This window comes from Triturus cristatus, chromosome 2_1 (genome assembly GCF_964204655.1).
Source record: "Triturus cristatus chromosome 2_1, aTriCri1.1, whole genome shotgun sequence".
Classification (NCBI taxonomy): Eukaryota; Metazoa; Chordata; class Amphibia; order Caudata; family Salamandridae; genus Triturus; species Triturus cristatus.
Genome location: NC_140581.1, coordinates 1,118,912,950 through 1,118,937,181, shown reverse-complemented (window position 1 = coordinate 1,118,937,181; position 24,232 = coordinate 1,118,912,950). Strand labels below are relative to the sequence as shown.

Here is a 24,232-nt window from a genome sequence, read left to right as displayed (position 1 = left end):
AATAGTCTTGTAAAAGTGCAAATTTTGTGAAGAAGGTCTTCTCTTCCATTACCACATAAGCGACAATTGTTGACTCCTGGTTTTGTCCTCCATGGAGGTAGATGAGGAAGAATTGGAAGTATGCCCAGGCGGTGTCTAAGGAATTTCTCCTTCACCAATACGTTGAATCATGCACTCAGATATGGTTGCAGTTTGACAGCAACGTAATTAAGTACGAACCAACAATGCGCCCTTTCCGCCAATGTGAATTTATCTTGAATTAAAAAAATAGCTTTTGTGGCTTTCAATACTACTTTTTGAGAAGCTTGAGTGGTTGCTGAAGTCTATCATAGGTTGTTCGGACCCAGCTGCAGTAAGAAGTCTTGAAGGTACACTCTGGTCGGTGAGTTTTCCCGGAGTGACAGTTCAGGCCAGAGATGCAAATGTAATGTTCCCTTCTTGGCTCCTTTGATCTTATGCCAACTTTATATAAAAGCCCCCCTTCTGGCCAAGGTCTCTTTCTGTAAACCAAATTCTAAACCTTATTTGTGCAGGGGAAGTGTAGTTTCGAAAGCTAAGGATTGTTCTGTAGGCCCTGGCGATTATTTTGTCCAGAGTGATTGCATCCCTCCCTTGCATTGGCTCACTTCCATAAGTTAGTGTTGGGAGGAGTTTTGGGTGAATGACCTGGAGTAGAGGGGCTAGAGTAGCACTTCATGGCTAATGTTGTTGTGGTTCCTTGCCGTCTCAGGGCTTCCTTTTGTGGTTTATAAGAACCGTTCTAGGAGGTGTGCATCCAGATGCCAATGCAATTTTTTCTTTTTGGTAAAATGTATTGCCCTAGTTTCTGTTTTTCTTAGATTAATTTGCAGGGAGTTCTCATGTGAATATTCTTGTGCGGGGTCCAGTAAGTGCTGTAGTCCGATTGGGGTTCGAGTTAAGACTAAATCATCCTCATAGAGGAGGTTGGAAATAGTCATCTTTCCGAGTTTTGTAGCATGCAATGTACAGTTTTCCAACCTCTTGGGAAAACCGCCATAAAGAGATTGAACAGGGTAGGAGCGAGGATGCACCCTTGTTTTATCCCTTTTGTCATGTTAATGCACTTTGAGAGGTGTGTACCGTCTCCCAGCTTGGGTTTTACCCAAAAATCCGTCTGTAATAAGATTAGCTGTTTTAGGAGTGCTGGAGGAATGTCCCATCTTTTCAACTTTTGCCATAGTTTTGCTCCGGCATCGTGTTCGAATGCTGAGCTGTAGTCGATGAAGCATAAAAATAACGATCGCTTGGCTTCCTTTACAGCATCTATCAATAATGATAAGGCCATGATATTTGTAGTTTTTCCTATACTTTTGCAGAAGCCAGTCTGGTTTATTGGTACCTTCCAGCCTCCCTTTTGCCATTTGCCTCTTGATTTGCTGTAGCGTGATGTTGAAAGGTTCCTTCACAGTAATTGGCGGTGAACCGTTTTCCGATGTTTCTTTTCCTGCATTGGTTTTAATATTACTGCATGTAATACCTAGGTTCACATCATCCCCTGATATTGCACAAATCTCTTTATTTTTCTCTTTTCCCCCTTGATCAGGGCTGTTGAAGTGGTCGTGCAAGAACTTCACCCAGTCTTCCTCTGATAATTGGAGTTTGTTGTTTGATTGGAAGGATGCTGTAGGGTGTTGATTGTTCGCCAGAACCGGGCGTTCTTGCTCTTTAAATCTTGTAGCAGCCTTGCCCACAATGTTTCATTTTCTTGCCTCATTTTATTCCTTTTTATCTTTTTAAAATTTGCCTTATGTTTTCTCAGTTTTCCCTGCAGAGTGGGCTCTTGTGGATGCCTGCGGAGTTTCCTTAAGGTTTGATTTATGGCGGGCTTAAGTTTCTTTAGCTTAGGAGTGTTGGTATTTGCAGTTTATCTCCTTGCTAGTGAACCTTTTTTGGTGCCAACATCAGTGGCGAATGTAAAGGACGGGGAGCTCACTGGGCTTTGCAGTGCTGATGAGATCACAGAGGTCAGGTCTTGGAAATCTTCAGCCCGGCAAAGCTTGCCTTAGGCTGCTAGGTGTATGAGCATTAGCACATGTAAAGCTCCTGGCTGCCTGATATTGTGAATGTTTGTCAGGCTGGCCTTTGCTCAGTGTGTCAGTTACTCATCATGCTTTGGTAAAGGGAGGTGTGTAGCCCTGGTACCCATAATGATGGACCTCCTCTGCTTGAAAGATAAACAGCTTGCTAGTGGCTGATAAGCCTCCAGCATTGTAAAGATTTACAGTGAGTCAGAGGAATTCGGCTAACAAAAATACATTCAAGATTACTCATTCAAGACTAGATAGCTGTGAACAAGCTTTTGGATCAAAGGGCAGAATTGTTTTTTTAACCTTTTAATTTGTCTGTTTTATTTTTTCTTCCTGCCTTTTTTTCTAACCTTCCTTTTTCAATGCTATTTAATTTCCAATTTAATTTTGTCATCTTATTTTTTGTACACAATGTCCAGCACCCGTGCCAAATGCTAATACATTTTTTTAAATTAAAATTTAAACTGGGCTTGAATGTCATGTAAGGCCTTCTTTGCAGCAGTGATTGACTTAAACTATTTCATTTGTAGAAAAACAAGTGAACAAAAATCAAGCGTCTGGTGACCCAGAGAAAGGAGATTTGGAAACAAATCATGTGTCTTCACCACTTCAAGACAGCAGTGAAAAAAGCCCAGTCCTCAAGTCATATCCGTCTCAAAATGAGGAAGAAGCTTCTCCCTTTGTTTCTAAAAGAGGACGTGTTCAGAAACCTGCAGGGGCTTGGTGGGTGGTAAATCCAGAGCAGGATTTGATATGTCCATCTCAGACAAAGAAAACAGTGTCAAGAAAACTCTCCGAGCGTTTCTCAAAAAGTAAGCTATTATTGTTTTGTTATGCTCTGTACATGTTGTAAATTGGCTTTCTCCTAGGATAAGTGTAGTTCTGTCCAAAAACAGTCTCTGATAAATATTTTTTTTGATCATTCTGGTTAACCCCGAATCCACTATCCCATGTAACCTCAAATGAAAGTGTACGAAAAGATAAAGGAAAGTCTATTGAGCATCCATGCTCTTTTTCAGTATTGAATTCCTGTCTTCGCTTTATCCCCTTCACCTCATTTAGTATACTTTTTGTCGACCAAAGACTTTGGCGTTGGAGTTGTCCAGCCTCTCCAGTGCTGTGGACTGCTCATGTCTTGGCTGTATCTTCATCTCATTAAAGCCAGAAAATGTAAGAGGAACATTCCAGTTCTCAGTATGCATTCTGTCTGCTAATTCATAAACTGTGGAATATTTCCTCACATATATAGTGTAGGATCTGCTTTCTTGGTTACCCCCATATTTTGCTCGTGTCATTCTGTTTTTTTGACTAGTCTGACTGGGATCCTGCTAATCAGGACCCCGGTCACTGTCAATATAAGTGAAATAAGTTCACTTATATCTGAGGTCACTGCACTTAAAATCAATAAGTCACCCCTAAGGGAGGCCCTTCAATCCTGTAGGCAGGGTGTTTGGTTCTAAGTGTGATGGTGTCCTGCATGAGCAGAACACCCCCTACAAACCCAGAAGTCGATTCTCTAGGCTTTCTAAGTGTGGTCAGCCCTTTTCTGCATATAGTGGACATCAAGTCAATAACTAGATACTGGCTGCTCCGAAACTGATCATGTTTGGTATTAAACATGTTGAAATCCTACCGATTCCGATGTTGGATGTAGGATCCCATGTATTGAGGGGGCTCCAGCCCCCCTGCATTCTCGGTACCAGTCTTTCAGGGTCTAACAGCAAACTAGTGCTTCTGCTAACCACAGACACATCTCTGCCGTCCTGCTGCTGAGCGAGGTTCGAGCAGGGGAAGTCAGAACAATAGGTTTCCTGTCGCGGAGAAATAGAGCTACCTCCCGAACAGGACTTAGTGTATTGGGCTGGGGTGGGGGCACTTGCCAGCGTCACCAGACTGCTTTAAAGGGCACATTTGGTGCCCTCCTTGCATACTCCAGTTGAAACCAGTTCAGGGAGCCATTGGCTCCCGCTTTGGTGCAAAACTGGACGAAGGACATGGGAGTATCCTCCCCTCTGTCCAGCCCCTCCCCTGGGAGGGATTCCTGAATCGTCCCAACACTTTCCTTAAGGTTCTTAAGGGCTTACCTGTTGGTGGCTCTTCAGATTCGTCATGGGACAAGATTCAGATCCGAACCCACTTCATCTTCAACCGTCTGGTCACTTTGGACTTCATTGGACTTCACTTTGGGACCCGAGACTGCATCTGGAAGACTCCTGCTAATCCTAGTCTCATCGCCCTGCCACTCTTCTGTGTCGTCTGCCTGTGCTCCATCCAGGGTCTTCTCCAGGCCTGTGGGCATCAAAGGCATGCAAAGGAATCTCCCTTGGATTGATCTTGTCACTCCCCTGTATCCGCAGGCACAGCAGTGAAGCTGAAGGGTGTGCTGCTCCTGAGCTCCCACGGACTCCGAAAGGTTCCGCAACAAAGGTGGTGGTTCTGCAACTCCCTCGAGGCCTGCACTGTTTTCTCAGCAAGTTTGAAGCCGGTATCTCTCGTCGGAACGACTGAAGCAGTACCCCTGTGCACTGCGTCGACCTGCCTTTTCCAAGACTTGTTGTCTCTCTTCTCCAGAGATCTTTGGCCTCCAAGAAGCTCCAGCCTCCAGCCACTCCTGCTTACAAGATCTTCGTCCTCACTGCATCCTCTGCAATGTGGGCCTTCATCCTTGGTGAGCTGCTTGCGGTCCTATTGTGACTCCTGTGTCTTCGGCCTGTGGGCCCTTTCAAGGGTCTTATTTTGCTCCGGTGGAATCCCCTGCTTGCTCGGGGCCTGCTCTGAATCTCCAGCACTTGGTGAGTCCCTTAGCTCCTGCTGGTCCCGACACTGCACCTTCTTTGTTTTCCTCCTCTGTTGCTGCTGCCAAGGGTTGTTGGTGCTCCCGCCTGACACCGACCCCATGGTTCTCGACTTCTGACGTGGGACAGCTCGTGAACGGCTCCAGGTCTTCCACAGCATCGCCTGGTCCTCACATCTGCAGAAACTAGGTCATTGTCAACCCTCCTGCATCTTCTGTCATTGGTCTTCCATGCATCCTGGTGACTCCTGATGGCATAGACTCAGTCTCCTCTGGTTGCAGGTACTCCTCTTCAACAATTCCCTTTTGGATTCCACCGGACTCTTTCACCTTCTTCGGCAGTGGCATCTTCTCTGAAGTCCACCATTGCGATTTACAGCAGTTTCCGACGTCACTTCACACCTTTGCACCCGATTTCCCTGGTGTAAGTATACTGGGGTATCCACGGGTGGGCTGACTCTCCAGTCTTCCCTCTTCCACGTGATTTATTCAGGGTTTCTCAGAGAAGGGTCCTCCTTCTTGAAAACTGCCATTGTGACCTCCCTTTGAGTTGCATTGAGTACATGGCTGTGTTTCCACTCTGCACATGGCCTCCGTGGGGTTCCTCGGTACTCACCTTGGGTGGTTCCTTGGACCCTAGCTCTTCTAAGTCTTCAGGGTCCAGTCTCGACTCGTTTGCTGTTCGCATTCCACTTTTTTAGTATATGGTTTGGTCTCCCCCTCGAGACCACTGTGTATTTGTGCAACTTACCTGTTTTCCTATTGAAAATATTGTGTGTATTTTGTTTATACCTTCGGGTAGAAGATGTACTAAAGTGTTAGTGAGTGTGTATAATAAATATTACCATTTTTATAACTACACTGTTTTTTTTCCGTTTAACCTAAACTGTATGATTAGTACTGGTAAATCAAGCTGCTTAACACTCCATCTGGACTAAGCCTGAATGCTGCTCTTCACAGTTACCACTTAGAGGGCTTTCTAAGGTTGTCTAAGACCACTAAAATCACCATAAGGGTTGTCTAAATTAGTGCAGGGTTCTTCCCTTAAATAAGTGTGCACCATAACCTAAGCCAACCTCCTACAAATAAGATTCCCATAAGTCTTTTTCAATACAGTTTATCTGATAGAGACTTATAGCTGTAAATTTCTTACCATACAATTTCCCACGCGTCCTGCTGGATCCGGAAACTTTTGCTCAAGCAGTACCTATTGCGTGCACCATTGGGTGGCTCCATTCGGCTCCGTTTGACTTTGTCGGCATCGTTTGCGTTGGTTATTATTTTGCGGTCGCCTGTATAGCTGCCACCCAGACACACGTGCATCACCTAATTTGTTTCTATGTCTATTGAGCATCCGTGCTCTTTTTCAGTTTTGAATTCCTGTCTTTGCTATATTCCCTTCACCTAGTATACGATTTGTTGACCAGAGACTTTTGCATTGAAGGTGGTAAGTCCAGCCTCTCCAGTGCTGTGTTCTGCTCACGTCTTGGCTATATCTTCACCACATTAAAGGCAGAAGATGTAACGGAGGAGCATTCCAGTTCTCATTATGCATTCTGTCTGCTAATCCATAAACTGTGGAATATTTCCTCACATATATAGGAGCCCCATAACTCTTTTTCAATACAATTTATCTGATAGAGACTTCTAGCTCCAAATTCTTTACAGTGGAACTCCCCTGGCGTCAGGCTGGATCCGAAAACTTTTGCTCAAGCCTTACCTATTACGCCCACCGTTGGGTGGCTCCATTCAGCTCAGTTTGACGTTGTCTGCATCGTTGGCGTCGATTACGAAGTCGCGATCACCTATATAGGCGCCACCCAGGCACATGAATGTCAGTTCTTTTCTTTCCATGACATTTAAGTGCCTATGTGGGAAGAGCTACCCGTCAGTCACTTTTTGACAGTTTTTTAGAACTTTTTGTCTGCTTTAAGACTTTTTTCATTGTGTGTCGAAGGATGTATTCGAGGAAGATCAGGGTTAAACAGTGTGGTGCCTGTCACTGCGTCATGTCTATTAGCGTTCCCTACCTCGTCTGCCTTTGGTGTCTTGAGTGTGAACATGACTCGAAATCGTGAACGGACTATCGGGCCATGGCTCCGAAGGCCTTGCAGGAGCAGGCTGTGAAGCTGCTTGCGGCCCAGCAGTCGACACCATCCAGCGAGACTCCGCGGAAATCCCGATCGAAGGAGAGGAGGTCAAAGGACCGCTCCTGGAGCCCCAAGTTCTCTTCCTCCAAGTCAAGGTCCTCGGTACATTCAAGGAAGAGTCACAAGAAAAGGAAGTCCAAGAGGACTTCATCTTTGCCTTGACTGTTGTCCGTCAACGAACAAGGTAAGGAGCACCGACAATCTACGCACTATTCTGCGGAGCCACCGTCCGCTTCTCTCCTCCCTCCTTTTCCGGAAGCCGGAGTGATTCCCAATCAGATTAAAGAGTTTTTCAATGCCATGCGCCGCTTATTTTAGCGGTCTGACTCCGCAGGGCACGAAGGCTCACCACAAAAGATGTATGTTCCACTGTGGCCTCACGACCCCTCTCCATAATACACCATCAAATGGTAAGTAGTCTCCGCTGGCCCAGAAGGTCCATTAAAGAGGGGTGAGAAGCTCCGTATACCCTCTCCAAAACAGCTGCCAGTGCTTCGGTACTTTCTCTAGTTCATGATTCGCAACCATTCAGGTGAGAAAGTAGGGTAGGGCGGTGGGGTGCCGAGACGGGCCAGACCGTCAGTTAGCGGGCTGCAGAAGGGCTACCCCAGGATGATCCTCGTCTCACATCACATCACCCCCAACCCTTTACAGGTTCCACTCGGCAGAGCTCCGATAATTCCAAATTACTCGGCTGTTATCTTGGACACAACCCTGAGGATTCTTGTCGAAAGACATCCACATTTCTGTCCCATGTGAACTTTTATGATTACCAACTGCCTCTGTGGCAAAAAAAGATAAGCTTTCTTTTCAAGTCCTGCTCAGATTGCAACCAATGCAGATGTATGCAGACTAATCACACCATCAGTGAATTTATCGGCTTTATAAATCTCAAAAGGTGTCTCACTGTAACATACCTTAGACCTATCTAAGAGAAGGAGGTCAAAAATGGTGAAGAACAGCTGGTGCAAATAGTGATGCGAAAGTTTGCCTCCTTTGATGACCGTCAGATGCCTAGAAAGACCTTACGGTTGTCTTTGAAAAAGTTTTCATTGTTAACAACCAGCCTGTTGATGACCACTTCACTAGCAATGTGTTCTCTGACAGTTTCCCTCCGAAGATAGTACTATCAACGTTCAGGCCCTTGTTGATGTCAACACAGTAAACGGAAATACCCTAGTCCACTACACAAGTGAAATCATCGTTGAAGACATAAACTCACGTGACATCCTCATCAACTACAAATACTACTTCGATGAGGGAAATGCATTTTCCTGCACTTTTTCCCCCATTTTTCTGGAAGATTTACAGATTCCTGCCAGTAGATACTTTGGACCCTGAGGTGGAGTTTGATAGCAGTTGCCAAGAGAAGATATCAGACTAAGTTCTTTCTAATGAATTCAACAAACATTTTAACAACCAGACTGTCCACCGGCTGACCACCATAAGACAAACCTTGAATTTCCAAAAGACAAAGTAATTTTATGAGCCAACTTGAAATCATTCCCAAGGTCCCGTCAGACTCTTATTTACATTAAGCAGTCATTCTGCGTTCCTTTTTCCCCAACTCACCATTCAGGTCAGTAGAAGGATCATTGCATTTGTTAGATTGCGGCAGTTGCATCACATTCTACTAGGGCAACATTAATGTCTTCCTTAGTTCTGACCAATGATGTTCTTCTTTCAGCCACCCAGGCAGTGGCCTCCCATTGTCGCAACAGAGAATTGCTTGGTGGTTCAGTCTGCATTACCTTATATCACACCAAAGTACAGCACCAACTTTAAAGCAATGTCAGGGCACATTCTTCAAGATGTATGACAGCGATAGCCACGCATTATGTGAGATTGCCGCTAGAGGACATTTGCCGTCTAGCACATAGAAAAGGAGGCACACTTTCACCCAGCCGGAGTGTAAATGCTCTGTCGACTTGTCAGTCAAGTAGTTCTAAGCAGCCTAGTTCCTTAAAGGTGAACCTGATCCTCGCTTTACAGACTGTTTACTATTTTGATTCAATCATGTGAATCTATTAAAAATCCAGTGCCAGATAAGAAATTATTTGCCTCTAGCTCCATTTCTCCCATTTAGGCATCATTCATAGATTCACATACGACCGTCTCCCTCAGAAACAGAGTCACTTCTATAAATTTTGTTCTATATAAAATAAGCTTTATTGGTACTAGGGTGGATGAAAAGCTCAGCACTCCACTTCTTTGGTTGATATTTTTTGTTCTTAATGGGGTGAAAGTGCATCTAAACAAACACTAGTTTTAGCCCTTTTACCCTTTCTAACACTGTTTACTGCTATATAAAGGTACCAGAGATTTCTAGCCTGATGATGAAATGATTCAAGCATGACTCTATAAAAGAGGCCAAGGCTGGTGAACTAAAGATATAGGTAGGTAATTAATTCTACTTCGGCTACTCATCCTTACATTTGTTTTTCAGAGTTTTACTTGAGCCAGTTGCCTTTCTTTTCTCTAAATAATGTTAGTCTGCAAGGTGCCGCTGTTCAGGCTAACAGTGGGGCTTTCTTGCATCCTTCTTTCTCATTTTGCAACTGATTGCGAATTAACTTTAGCAGCAGTCAGGAATGGGGAAGTCTTCTCTATAGAATATGATCACTTCATTCTGGGGTTGTTTCTGTAATATAAAGGATTTCTCATAAGTATTTGTTCACTCTTTGCAATCGGACAGACTCAAGTATTTCTAGTTTGGATGGGAACCTGATTTGTTTGGCTCATACTGCAGTGCCTCTCTGAAAAGAGGCTTGAACTTTGGTGTTGGTTTCACCATGTCGGTCTGTTACAAATCTAGACCTTTAGTAGCTCAATAACTGCATTCATGGAAAATGTACAGCACTATTGAAAAGAACCTTATCGCCGCGGCCAATGGTAATGGCTTCATCCATTGAACATCCACGAATGTTCTTTCCGTATCATTACTGGTTGTGGTACTAGTTTTGGGTGTGAATGAAGCCTTACAGAATGTGCATATCTTAGATGGGTATTGTATATTATCATGTAAAGTTTCTCTCCCCATTGTTACAGAATCTGAAAAGGGTATTACAATTTAGCAGTGTCTTCTTTAAAACCTGCACTTTATTTGTTTACTTTGTTTTGTATGTTCGACTTCTTAATTGCAACTTATTTTTTTACATAAATATCATTGGTACAGTGGCTATTTCTGAAAACCATGGCAAAACTTTAAAACTTAACATTCGAAACAGAAAAAGCCATCAGTTCTTTCCCAGGCATGGAGACATCGAGCACATGTGCCTCCTAGACTAACAGTCAAGCTTATTACATTTTGGGATGTTTCACACTTATGGGACTGGAGCGCAATATTTGCAATATAAACAAAATATGGACCATTCGATTTGTAAATTCCCAATTAAGGTCCATATAATATTTCGAAGGCGGCAAGAGATCGGGCAGATTATTTTAACATTTTTTATAGATACTTTTGATTTGTTTATGCTAACTGCACCTAAGGAAAGCATTATTTTTAAAATTTGAAAAAAGAGCCATAAGAAACATCCATACAATTTACTTTTTGTGAAACAAATGGGTATCGAAGGAAGTAATGCAAGTTTTTTTTGCTACTTCTCATTATCTAATTTAGAGAAAAATGAAAAGGTACATTTTAACCCACCTCTTTATGATAGACCAGTCTAGATTGAATACTGTTACAAGTGCATGGTCCAACGGCATGGCAGCTGATACTACTTTAGTGCCCAGACAGCTTCGGAAGAATCCAATTCAGCCACTGCTTTACCTTTAAAAGAAGTAAGTAAGTTTATTATGCATGATTAATAAAAACTGTTGCATATACATAACATTAAAAAAAATGAATTCACACAAATTATACATTATTTTAAACGCTATAAAAACCACAATATAGTACAGGCTGCTTAAGATAAAACTTGGAGCATTCAAGCAATAAGTAAAAATCAATAGCCCCAGTTTTTGAACAGATAATCCTCCATGGATTCATCTTGTAATGTAATATAAATGCCAAGAGAAGTGCATTTAAAACAGGTGTTTACAAAAAAGGGCTGTTTTTCTCATAAATTTGTGTTTGATAATCCGGAAGGGGCTTATCAGTCAAAATGTGCTGTTATTGTTCTTGTTCCCCCAGACCTTGTCCCTAGACCTAGTAAAGCTGCATCTTTCTAATGGTTAAAGTGGCAGTGCATCTGGTATAAAACATATGTTGTGCAATTTACACTGTGCAAAGTAGTCCTTTGAAAGAATAATTTCAGATTTTTGATGGAAAATGTGATGTACATAATGCATTAAAAGGTGAGGTTTTCAAGGTTTTCGAAGTAGTTGTAACAGCCTGTTCTGGTTTAGCATGGGGGATATGCCTTGGTGTTAAAATACGTGCGGCTATGTTACTCACCTGTTCTTTCATTGCAAGGTGGCAGTTGGGCCAGTCTCATGTCTACTGTTTTTAGAAATCATGTGAAGCTGCAGTTTAATATTGTGGCAGTTGAATCAAAACAGGCCAATACCGCCTATCTGCATGTCCGAATGCCTTTTTGATTGAAGATGGGGCGGAGCATTGAGCGTTGATCATTCAGTAGGCTTGTAAAAGTGCAAATTGTGTGTAGAATGTCTTCTCTTCCATTACCACGTAAGCGACATTTGTTGACTCCTGGTTTCGTCCTCCATGGAGGTAGATGAGGAAGAATTGGAGGTATGCCCAGGCGGTGTCTTTGGAATTTCTCCTTCACCAATACGTTGAATCATGCACTCAGATATGTTTGCAGTTTGACAGCAACGTAATTGAGTAAAAAACAACAATGCGCCCTTTCCGCCAATGTGGATTTGTCTTGATTGAAAGAAATAGCTTTTGTAGCTTTCAATACTACTTTTTGTGAAGCTTGAGTGGTTGCTGAAGTCTATCGTAGGTTGTTCGGACCCAGCTGCAGTAAGAAGTCTTGAAGGTACACTCTGGTCGGTGAGTTTTCCCGGAGTGACAGTTCAGGCCAGAGATGCAAATGTAATGTTCCCTTCTTGGCTCCTTTGATCTTATGCCAACTTTATATAAACCCCCCTTCTGGCCAAGGTCTTTTTCTGTAAACCAAATTCTAAACCTTATTTGTGCAGGGGAAGTGTAGTTTCGAAAACTAAGGATTGTTCTGTAGGCCCTGGCGATTATTTTGTCCAGAGTGATTGCATCCCTCCCTTGCATTGGCTCACTTCCATAAGTTAGCGTTGGGAGGAGTTTTGGGTGAATGACCTGGAGTAGGGGGGCTAGAGTAGGACTTCATGGCTAATGTTGTTGTGGTGCCTTGCCGTCTCAGGGCTTCCTTTTTTGGTTATAGGATACTGGTTCTAGGAGGTGTGCATCCAGATGCCAATGCAATTTTTTCTTTTTGGTAAAATGCATTGCCCTAGTTTCTTTTTTCTTAGATTAATTTGTAGGGAGTTCTCATGTGAATATTCTTGTGCGGGGTCCAGTAAGTGCTGTAGTCTGATTCGGGTTCAGGTTATTAAGGCTAAGTCATCCGCATAGAGGAGGTTGGAAATAGTCATCTTTCCGAGTTTTGGAGCATGCGATGTACATTTTTCCAATCTCTGGGGAAAACCGCCATAAAGAGATTGAACAGGGTAGGAGCGAGGATGCACCCTTGTTTTATCCCTTTTGTCGTGTTAATGCGCTTTGAGAGGTGTGTCCCATCTCCCAGCTTGAGTTTTACCCAAAAATCCATCTGTAATAAGATTAGCTGTTTTAGGAGGGCTGGAAGAATGTCCCATGTTTTCAACTTTTGCCATAGTTTTGCTCCGTCAACGTGAGCGAATGCTGAGCTGTAGTTGATGAAGCATAAAAATAACAATTGCTTGGCTTCCTTTACAGATCTATCAATAATGATAAGGCCATGATATTAGTAGTTTCTCCTATACGTTTACAGAAGCCAGTCTGGTTTATTGGTACCTTCCAGCCTCCCTTTTAGGTCTCGTCTGATCCAGCGCATGCGCTGGTCAGGCCGAGACATTTTGTATGCGGGTTTTCCAAGTGCTGCCTGTGGCCTAAAGCTTGCATGCATGTGAACGTGCACGCGCACAGCCGCCATGTGGCTCGCCATGCTTGATCGCGCCCGCGCTCACTTTCACTTTCGCGGGACGTGTCATTTTCACAGCTGCGTGGCCAATGCTTGTTAGAACTGCCGTTGTGGAGCTTCGGTGGGACCCGGCCCACTTACAGTCCTGCGTGTAAGTCACGTGACAGCACCATGGCTGACAAGGAGCGGTGTATGACAGGTCAGCTCATGTTATCCTTGAGGCTCTCCAGCGGCGCCACTCGCTTGTGGCCTACATAGTGGTGCTTACTAAAAAGATGTACGGCATTTGCTGGGTTCCCTCGGGTCTGCCTTTGTCCTTTTCATTCAGCCTTCTAGGTGTTGTGGTGGGGGCCTAGCTTATGGCTTGCTTTAGAAACTAATATTGCAAACAAGGTCCTGGAAACTTATTTGAGGGGGGGTCTTGTCGAGCACGGTTTCAGTTTTTTTAACTCCCAATTTCTTTTTCTGAAACAAGATGGAAGGGTGGCTTACTAAAGCCTCTCGGTACTGTTCTAGAAGAGGGCCAGACTGAATTGGGCTGGTGGCCTTTGTCTGTCGTCGCTTTATATGATTCGGTCTCATTCAAGGAGACATTTACGTACATTGGTCAGCTGATCCCCCTGGCCTTCTTCTAGTGAGTGATGATAATATATAGTGCTTCATGCCACGTTGCTTTTTCTGAGCACTATATGTATACCATTTAACGGCACACTTTTGTTTCTACGACTTGTATTATTTGCTTCAATCTTCTACAATTCTGTCTGCAGTGTAGTGTCTAAAGGTGCTTCGACACCATAAGGGAGCATATTTGTGCAGTGGCTCACATTTAAAATAAATAAATGAGCATTTTTATTTTGTATTTGCTAAAAGTTAGTTAGAGTGTCAACTCATCCCAGTCATAAAGGACCCAATTGTTAAAAATTTGCAAATATCTTGTTAACTTAGATGCTCACAAGCAAGATTTTTTAAACATACAATTCCGTCTTTTTGTTACAGAATTTTGGATTTTTTCAGTAAGTAGCATTTACGAATGCAAACATTACATTAGTTTGGGGCATGAAGTAGCATGCTATTCGTCCGAAAATGCTCTTTGGCACCCCACTACAGGGTATGATGCGAGATATAGAGGCTAAAATACAGTTCACTCCTGCCATGAATGATGTGTGTCCGCATTTAGAAACAAGAATGGGTGGGCATCCCTCAAGATGGGGTGGTTCTGTCAAACCGAGTGAAACCCAGCGTCCTTACAAATTTTACGCATTGTCCCCCTGCCAGAAACTTATGTGAAGGGGCAGGATTCAGGAGTAAGTGTGTCTTCAGGGTGTAAGTGAGGAGTGAGCGCATTTATACCTAGTAGGGGTGTAGGAAGGGTTATTATATGAGAAAATATTTTTGATTTGGAGAAATAAAAAACATTTAAATTCATATTTGCGTTCACTTTTATGGAATTGTAACCCAAATTGTACACACCTCTCACGAAAATCTACGACTGTTAGAGGTTTCTATAACTTATGGAACCGAAAGTTCTTCACTCTATCAGAAAATGGTGAACATTAATCTCTCCTCTTATGGACTCGGCTTTGGCGTACTCCAGAGTTAGCAAAGTATGCCGAGGGATTGTCTGAAATACTCTCTATGCCCTCTTGGTACAAAATCAAATGGCTGAAGGATGTCAAGACCTTATTCTATGAACTTGGCTTAAACGAAGTTTGGGAGAATAGAACCCCACCCCCGAAAGCTGAACTAAAGAAAATATACTGGAGGTGGGTCACAGCAAAGAGAATTTCTACTCCCCATGGCTCTAAATGCACTACTGAGTTTTTAAAACTTAAAGACGAAGTGCGTTTTGAGCCCTATCTTGACATCATTCAAAAACCTTTTGACCGAGCACTCTATTTTAAATTTAGGATTGGTACCCTTCCAGTCCGCGAATTAACAGCACGCTGGAAACCTCCACTGCAAACATCACCATTTTGTCCCTTTTGCGAGTCCAGGGTTGAATCAATTGCTCATGTCTTATTTGCATGCCCTGAGTACAAAATCCCTAGGTTACATTGGTTGAAACCCTTGTGCAGAGTTCTTGGAACAAGAGATTATATTACAGCTTTACGCATTTTTAAGTCTGACACTAGAACTTTGTATGTCTGTGCACTAACTAAGTTCTTAAAATGGGCCTGGCTGTTCAGATCCAAAGCCCTTGCAGCTTAATATAACGCAGTTCTTTCCTTCTGCCATTTTGATGTTTTATTATTGTTTTTTAAGATTGTCCTATTTATATGTTTATATGTATTTTTAAATCATAATCGCTCTAGGATTATTGGTGATGCTTTCTTCTTTTTTGTATAATCCTGCGATTTTATAATGGTTTGTAATATTATATTTGTATTGCTTACAAGATATTTTATATCGAAATAAAGCTTATTTCATTCATTCAATCTCTGTGTTATCACGCCCTGCTCTTTCTAACTTCAAACTTAAGAGGGCAGATTCAGCCATTATCCTTCGGGTGTCAATAACAAGAGTTCAGTTCTACTTGGGTGGGAATTAACTGGGTATAATATCTTTGATAGCTCACCTATCGAATTGACGAACTATTGCAAGTCATATGCGAATTACTTGTTTTGTGTAGTGCTTGCTTTTGTGGTGTTTTTGCTACATAGCACTCTACGTAGCCATTTATGGCCCAACAAAATTTTAATAATTGCATCGACGTTAGAAGGGTGAACGGCAGATGTGTCCTTAAATTAGCTATTATTAGCACGTAGACATGACTTTTCTGCGGTATCAGGCGCTATAGAAAATCAAGTTATTTTGAAATGCTGACTCAATATTTGGAATACTGTTCCAGTGCTGTGATGTACCCAATTGTCATAGGCTCAAATTAATATTTGGGCTACTGGCCCAGTGCTGTGACGTGTGTTTAACCCAGGTTAACATGCTCAAATTTTGCCTGGTCCACACTTTCTTTCACTCTGCAGAAGTCCCTAAAATGAGTACAGTTAAGTTGGGTAACAATAAACATCAGTTGTCTGTCAAAAGCACCAAGATAACTCTTCGGCAAATATACGCTCCACAGGTGCACGTTTATGTGATCATCACAGCAAACACTCAGCCTACTGAGCTATCTTACCCACTGACACTCTGTTGTATACGCAGTGTTGCACACTGTGCTAATCAGTCTGAAGTCCGTGTGGGGCTGTGAGCAGACACCAGTCATTAGGTCTCGCCTGAGCCAGCGCATGCGCTGCTCTGGCGAGACATTTAGTGAGTGGGCTTTAAAAAGCCAACCACAACTTTTTGGGTGGCGTAGAGCATGCGGTTACGCGCTCAGTAACGCGCATTCCTCGCATCGCTCGTGGGCACCCTTACAGTGCGCGATCAGGCACCAACTGGCTTTCCATTCGCTTACTCTCCCAAGCGCATGCTTCAACGCTCCCCCCCTCCCCCCCAACCGAGCGCGTTTCGCGGCCTGGAACAAGCAGCTGTGGCAGGAGAAGGAAACATTACTCTCCCTCCCCTGCACCCCTTCTATGCGCTTCTGTCAAAAACTGTCAAAAAATGGCAGTGGGTAGTAAGATCCACAGATCGCGTCTCGCGGCCGCGTGTCTTGTTCCCCAGTGTTGCTGCTTGTCTCCTTTACTCTTTCCCTGTCCTCCCACCTTCTTCCCTCGCCCTCTCGTATACCACCTTCTTTTCAACATTCTTTCCTATGTTCAATATTCCCTTGCTCCTCCTCTTCCTCCTCCCCTCTTCTCGTCCATCCTTCCCCTCTTGTCTTCCCTCATTCCACCCTCTTTCTCGCCTCCCTTCTCTGGCCTGCTGTCTTTCACTTGGACCCCTCGGCCTTGTCCCGGCTACTCTCATGAGGCGTATTTACAGTACAGGGATTTATGGCGGGGTATGCCTCTCCGTCTGACAGTCTGTGAGCGATAAGAGGCTTCCTGCTCTTCTGCCCTCCGTCCCCCCAGCACACTCGCTGTCTGGACCACTCATGCCAGGGTGGGCGGTGAGGGCTCGACAGCTGCTAGATTGTGTACAAGCTCATTTTACCCAAGGATTGTTGCATCAGGGCATAAATGTAGGACACAGACTATGAACCCATTGCAAAATATGCATCCCACTTCTATTGCTTATAAAGACTTTAATACGGACAGCAGATTTTTAACTCAAATCTAGTCCCTGAATAACTTTTTAAAACATGTACAAACATATTTACACAATTTCTTAAGAAAGAGGGCCCGATCCATGCATTGTTTTACCAAAGTCGAATTCATGCATCAAGTAAGCAATGTATCGATTTTAAAATCCCAAATTGAAATCAGAGAATCAGGTTTAGCTGAATTTTACATATATAACGTACCCTCACTAGTGTGCAAATTCTGCCAGTATGTCAGAATTATCACATACATAAATTTAAGGTCAGGTTTTGGAGTTTAGGTATTTCTGGGAGTGGCACGTTACAAAGGAAATCTAAACATAAAAAAATCAAAGCAGTGGTTATTGTCACATAAATTGCAAGTAATTTCTGACCTCCTACACATATACGTCAGCATTACTCAGCGCCACCACTGCATCACTCTACATCACCACAGCAACACTCAGCACCACCACAGCATCACTCAGCACCACCACATCATCACTCAGCACCACCACAGCATCACTCAGCACCACCACAGCATCACTCAGCACCACCACAGCATCACTCAGCACCACCACATTATTACTCAGCACCACCACCACAGCATCACTCAGGGCCACCACAGCATCACTAACCTTCACCACAGCATCACTCAGCACCACCACAACATCACTCAGGAGCACCACAGCTTCACTCTGCGACACCACATCATCACTCAGGTCCAACACTGCATCACTCAGCACCACCACAGGATCACTCAGCACCACCACAGGATCACTCAGCACCACCACACCACCACAGCATCACTCAGCATCACCACAGCATCACTCAGCACCACCACAGTATCACTCAGCACCACCACATCATCACTCAGCACCACCACCACAGCATCACTCAGGGCCACCACAGCATCACTAACCTTCACCACAGCATCACTCAGCACCACCACAACATCACTCAGGAGCACCACAGCTTCACTCAGCGACACCACATCATCACTCAGGGCCAACACTGCATCACTCAACAACACTACAGCATCACTCAGCACCACCACAGCATCACTCAGCACCACCACAGCATCACTCAGCAGCACCACAGCATCTCAGCAGCACCACAGCATCTCAGCACCACCACAGAATCACTCGGCACCACCACATCATCACTACCACCACAGCATCACTCAGGGCCACCACAGCATCACTAACCTTCACCACAGCATCACTCAGCACCACCACAACATCACTCAGGAACACCACAGCATCACTCAGTAGCACCACAGCATCACTATGCGCTACCACAGGATCACTCAGCACCACCACAGCATCACTCCGCACCAGCAGAGCATCACTCAGCACCACCACAGCATCACTCAGGGACACACCAATTACACTCAGCACCACCACAGCGTCACTCAGCACCACCACAGCGTCACTCAGCACCACCACAGCGTCACTCAGCACCACCACAGCGTCACTCAGCACCACCACAGCGTCACTCAGCAGCATCACTCAGGGTCAGCACAGCATCGCTCAGCACCACCACAGCATCACTCAGCACCACCACAGAATCGCTCAGCACCACCACAGCGTCACTCAGCACCACCACAGCATCAGTCAGCACCACCACAGCATCAGTCAGCACCACCACAGCATCACTCAGCACCACCACAGCATCACTCAGCACCACCACAGCATCGCTCAGCATCACTCAGCACCACCACAGCATCACTCAGCACCACCACAGCATCGCTCAGCACCACCACAGCATCGCTCAGCAGCACCACAGCATCGCTCAGCAGCACCACAGCATCGCTCAGCACCACCACAGCATCGCTCAGCACCACCACAGCATCGCTCAGCACCACCACAGCATCGCTCAGCACCACCACAGCATCGCTCAGCACCACCACAGCATCACTCAGTGCCACCACAGCATCACTCAGGAACACCACAGCATCACTCAGGAACACCACAGCATCACTATGCGCTACCACAGCATCACTCAGCACTACCACAGCATCACTCAGTACCACCACAGCATCACTCAGTACCACCACAGCATCACTCAACGACACCACAGCATCACTCAGTGCTTCTTACACTTTTTAATTACAACTTCTCCGCATGCTGCACAGCAGCCACACTTCTCTACAGCTCAGCTTAGAAACATTGGCAAAGTCAATAGCTCTACCTAAACACTTATATGGCCCCCCAATGCATAGCCAATAGGTCTCACCTTTCGGACATTATAAGTGTTTAGTTATCCAGCACAATATCCTTGATTAAACAACATCCAGTGTTACATGGCTAAACACATAAAAGGTCCCAAAAGCGAGACCTATTGGCTATTCCAATGCTTGTTCTATTTGCCTCTTGATTTGCTGTAGCGTGATGTTGAAAGGTTCGTCCACAGTAATTTGGCGGTGAACCGTTTTCCGATGTTTCTTTTCCTGCATTGATTTTAATATTACTGCATGTAATACCTAGGTGCACATCATTCCCTGATATTGCACAAAACTCTTACTTTTTCTCTTTTCCCCCTTGATCAGGGCTGTTGAAGTGGTCATGCAAGAACTTCACCCAGTCTTCCTCTGATAATTGGAGTTTGTTGTTTGATGGGAAGGACGCTGTAGGGTGTTGATTGTTCGCCAGAACTGAACGTTCTTGCTCTTTGAATATTGTAGCAGCCTTGCCCACAATGTTTCATTTTCTTGCCTCATTTTATTCCTTTTTATCTTTTTTAAATTTGCCTTATGTTTTCTCAGTTCTCCCTGCAGAGTGGGCTCTTGCGGATGCCTGCAGAGTTTCCTTAAGGTTTAATTTATGGAGGGCTTAAGTCTTTTTAGCTTAGGAGTGTTGGTATTTGCTGTTGAACACATTGCTAGTGAATCATTTTCGGTACAAACAACTGTGGCGAATGTAAAGGACGGGGACCTCCCTGGGCTTTGCAGTGCTGATGATATCACGGAGGTCAAGTCTTGGAAATCTTCAGCCCGGCAAAGCTTGCCTTAGGCTGCTAGGTGTATGAGCATTAGCACATGTGAAGTTCCTTGCTGCCTGAAATTGTGATTGGGCTCTTGTGGATGCCTGCAGAGTTTCCTTAAGGTTTGATTTATGGAGGGCTTAAGTTTCTTTGGCTTAGGAGTGTTGGTATTTGCAGTTGAACACATTGCTAGTGAATCATTTTCGGTACAAACAACAGTGGCGAATGTAAAGGACGGGGACCTCCCTGGGCTTTGCAGTGCTGATGATATCACGGAGGTCAAGTCTTGGAAATCTTCAGCCCGGCAAAGCTTGCCTTAGGCTGCTAGGTGTATGAGCATTAGCACATGTGAAGTTCCTTGCTGCCTGAAATTGTGATTGGGCTCTTGTGGATGCCTGCAGAGTTTCCTTAAGGTTTGATTTACGGAGGGCTTAAGTTTCTTTGGCTTAGGAGTGTTGGTATTTGCAGTTTATCTCCTTGCTAGTGAACCTTTTTTGGTGCCAACATCAGTGGCGAATGTAAAGGACGGGGAGCTCACTGGGCTTTGCAGTGCTGATGAGATCACAGAGGTCAGGTCTTGGAAATCTTCAGCCCGGCAAAGCTTGCCTCAGGCTGCTAGGTGTATGAGCATTAGCACATGTAAAGCTCCTGGCTGCCTGATATTGTGAATGTTGGTCAGGCTGGCCTTTGCTCAGTCTGTCAGTTACTCATCATGCTTTGGTAAAGGGAGGTGTGTAGCCCTGGTACCCATAATGATGGACCTCCTCTGGTTGAAAGATAAACAGTTTGCTAGTGGCTAATAAGCCTCCAGCATTGTAAAGATTTACAGTGAGTCAGAGGAATACATTCAAGATTACTCATTCAAGACTAGATAGCTGTGAACAAGCTTTTGGATCAAAGGGCAGAATTGTTTTTGTAACCTTTTAATTGGTCTGTTTTATTTTTTCTTCCTGCCTTTTTTTCTAACCTTCCTTTTTCAATGCTATTTAATTTCCAATTTAATGTTGTCATCTTATTTTTTGTACACAATGTCCAACACCCGTGCCAAATGCTAATACATTTTTTAAAATTAAAATGTAAACTGGGCTTGAATGTCATGTAAGGCCTTCTTTGAATCAGTGATTGACTTAAACTATTTCATTTGTAGAAAAACAAGTGAACAAAAATCAAGCGTCCGGTGGCCCAGAGAAAGGAGATTTGGAAACGAATCATATGTCTTCACCACTTCAAGACAGCAGTGAAAAAAGCCCAGTCCTCAAGTCATATCCATCTCAAAATAAAGAAGAAGCTTCTCCCACTGTTTCCAAAAGAGGACGTGTACAGAAACCTGCAGCGGCTTTGTGGGTGGTAAATCCAGAGCCGGATTTGATATGTCCATCTCAGACAAAGAAAACTGAGTCAAGAAAACTTTCCGAGCGTTTCTCAAAAAGTAAGCTATTAATGTTTTGTTATGCTCTGTATGTGTTGTAAATTGGCTCTTTCTCCTAGGGTAAGTGTAGGTCTGTCAAAAAAGAGTCTATGATAAATCATTTTTTTGATCATCCTGGTTAACCCAGAATCCACCATCCCATGTAAACTCAAAAAGAAAGTGCACAAAAAGATAAAGGAAAGTCTGTTGAGCATCCGTGCTCTCTTTTTCAGTATTGAATTCCTGTCTTTGCTGTATCCCTTCACTTCATTTAGTATACCTTTTGTCGACCAGAGACTTTGGCGTTGGAGTTGAGTCCAGCCTCCTCAGTGCTGTGCACTGCTCATGTCTTGGCTATCTCTTCATCACATTAAAGCCAGAAAATGTAACAGAGGAACATTCCAGTTCTCAGTATGTGTCAAGATCTCTTACCTTGTGCCAGAGTTTTTCCACAGAAGCAGATGATAGCTCCCAAATCCCCAACGCGGTTGCCAAATCAGATTTCTGAACTTGACACTCACGAGGGGGAAAGGGGAATTGGATAAGAAAAGAGAGACTGCTGCACGTTTAGGAACTGCCCAACCTCTTCTATTAGAAATCTTCAAGTGGAATTTGATTGTGAAGAAATCGGGCCGGACCTGCAGAGGATGAAAGAACAAACTTATGCCTCAAATTACATTGCCCTACTAACTCCCTTCTTAACCCTCTGGGAAACTGGTGGCTACCTGAGGAACACTGCAGACTAGCTTCTCTCTTACTGGTAACCTTTGACTTTTATAACGTCCTGAATATACCCAAAATACGATATAACCAAGTCTCTTCATGAATTGGAATAGCTGTCAATTGTTCAAGTAAATCTCAAAGGATACAGTTCCAGCGGAGTAGTTCTCACAAGACAATTCGTCTTACTTATCTCTGGTAGATTGGTAGTTCAAGAAATGATAGTCTCTTCTGGGAATTCTTCGAACTTCAAAGACCTCTTCAAATCCTGACGAGAACTTCTCTCAGGAAAAACGCAAGATTCAAAACTAAATCGTTACTGGGAACAGCGTTCCCGATGTGCACATCCTTTCCGCAACAGCGGAGAAAAAATCATGAAGTAAACAAGGTGAAATTCTCTTCAGAACAGGAACAGGAAACAAACGTTGCTCTCAGCCGAGAACTTCAGTTGAAGTGCGCGGTTTGTCGGGAGCTCGCGCTAGAGATTCGCTTGGGCTCGAGACCTTAGCCCAGAGACTAGAGCGCTCAGATTTCGCTCGAGGGTTGTCGCCATCTTGGATTTCCTCTACGCCGGTTTCAGCAATCAAGAGGAGCAATCTCTGCATTAAGATCCATAAGTGCTGCAATGCTCTTCCATACCTGGAACGAGGAATCATTCTTCTTCTTCTTTTCTTAGGGGAGGGGGTAACAACGGCTACTAGTGAGTTCTTGACAGTACCTCCCTCTAAAGATCGCCCCACCAACCTTGGCTTGTTAGGGTGAGTGTCATGAAATTGTTTCACTAATCTAGCTGCGTGAACATTATCTGCTGGTTCCCAAGATCTTTCTTCGGGGCCATAACCTTTCCAGTCTATGAGATAATGCAACTTTCCTCTCTTAACTCTTGAGTCTAAGATTCTTTTAACTTCATATTCTGGATGAGAATCTATTGTGACTGGATTCGGAGGGGTAGTTAGTCTGACATTAGTTGGACTCTTTTTTAGGAGAGAAACATGAAATACTGGATGAATTTTCATTTGAGGAGGTAAGGTAAGTTTAACTGTAACTGGATTGATAATCTTGTTGATCTTAAAAGGGCCCAGAAATCTAGGTGAGAACTTCCTGTTTCCCTTGAGATGCAAATGTCTAGTGGATAACCAGACCAATTCTCCCTTGGAATAATTTGGATTCGACCTTCTTTTTACATCAGCATACTTCTTGTAAGTCTCTTTTGCTAAGTTTACATTTTTTCTGGCTGATTGATAAGTTTCTTGAATCTTATCTTTAAGATCTTTAATTGCTGGGACCTTACTTTCTGACCTTCCCAAAATTATATTTGGATGTCTTCCAGAGTTCAAATAAAATGGAGAAAACCCCGTGGAAGCATGAACCGCATTGTTATATGCGAATTCGGCTGTCCAAATGAGGTCTGGCCATTCGCCTTCTTGGTCTAGAAGGTACAGACGAAGATATTGTTCAATTTCTTGATTTACTCTTTCTGTCTGACCATCTGTTTCTGGATGATAACTTGTCGAGAATCGGGAATCAATTCCCAACTCTTGCATGAAGGCCCTCCAAAAATGAGAAACAAACTGGGGACCACGGTCAGAAATTACAACTACTGGAATTCCATGTGCTCGAACTATATGTTGAGAAAATAGTTTGGCCAACTGGGGAGCGGTGGGAAGCTTCTTTAAAGGGATAAAATGACTCATTTTGGAAAAGGTGTCTACAAATACCAAAATGGTGTTGAAACCTTGACTAGTTGGCAAATCTACTATAAGGTCCATCGTGACAGTGTGCCAAGGATGAGGGGCTGTGGGGAGAGGTTGGAGTTTTCCCTCAGGGGCTTGTCTATTGGATTTTCCCCTGATGCATTTGTCACAAGAGCGAATGTATTGTCTCACTTGAGGGATCATGGTGGGCCACCAGAAGTATCTTTTTA

At 43.9% G+C, this 24,232-nt stretch overlaps 1 protein-coding gene across 5 annotated transcripts in view; it reads left to right on the top strand.

Annotated features, from left to right (window-relative positions):
• Positions 1-24,232, top strand: part of CENPC (centromere protein C) — a 1,046,742-nt gene that overhangs the window by 515,301 nt on the left and 507,209 nt on the right. For all 5 annotated transcript variants that reach the window (XM_085636509.1, XM_085636507.1, XM_085636508.1 and 2 more), the window contains 2 exons: positions 2,579-2,860; positions 21,328-21,609. In XM_085636509.1, coding sequence (XP_085492635.1) covers positions 2,579-2,860; positions 21,328-21,609 — 564 coding nt within the window. The remainder of the gene's footprint in view (positions 1-2,578; positions 2,861-21,327; positions 21,610-24,232) is intronic.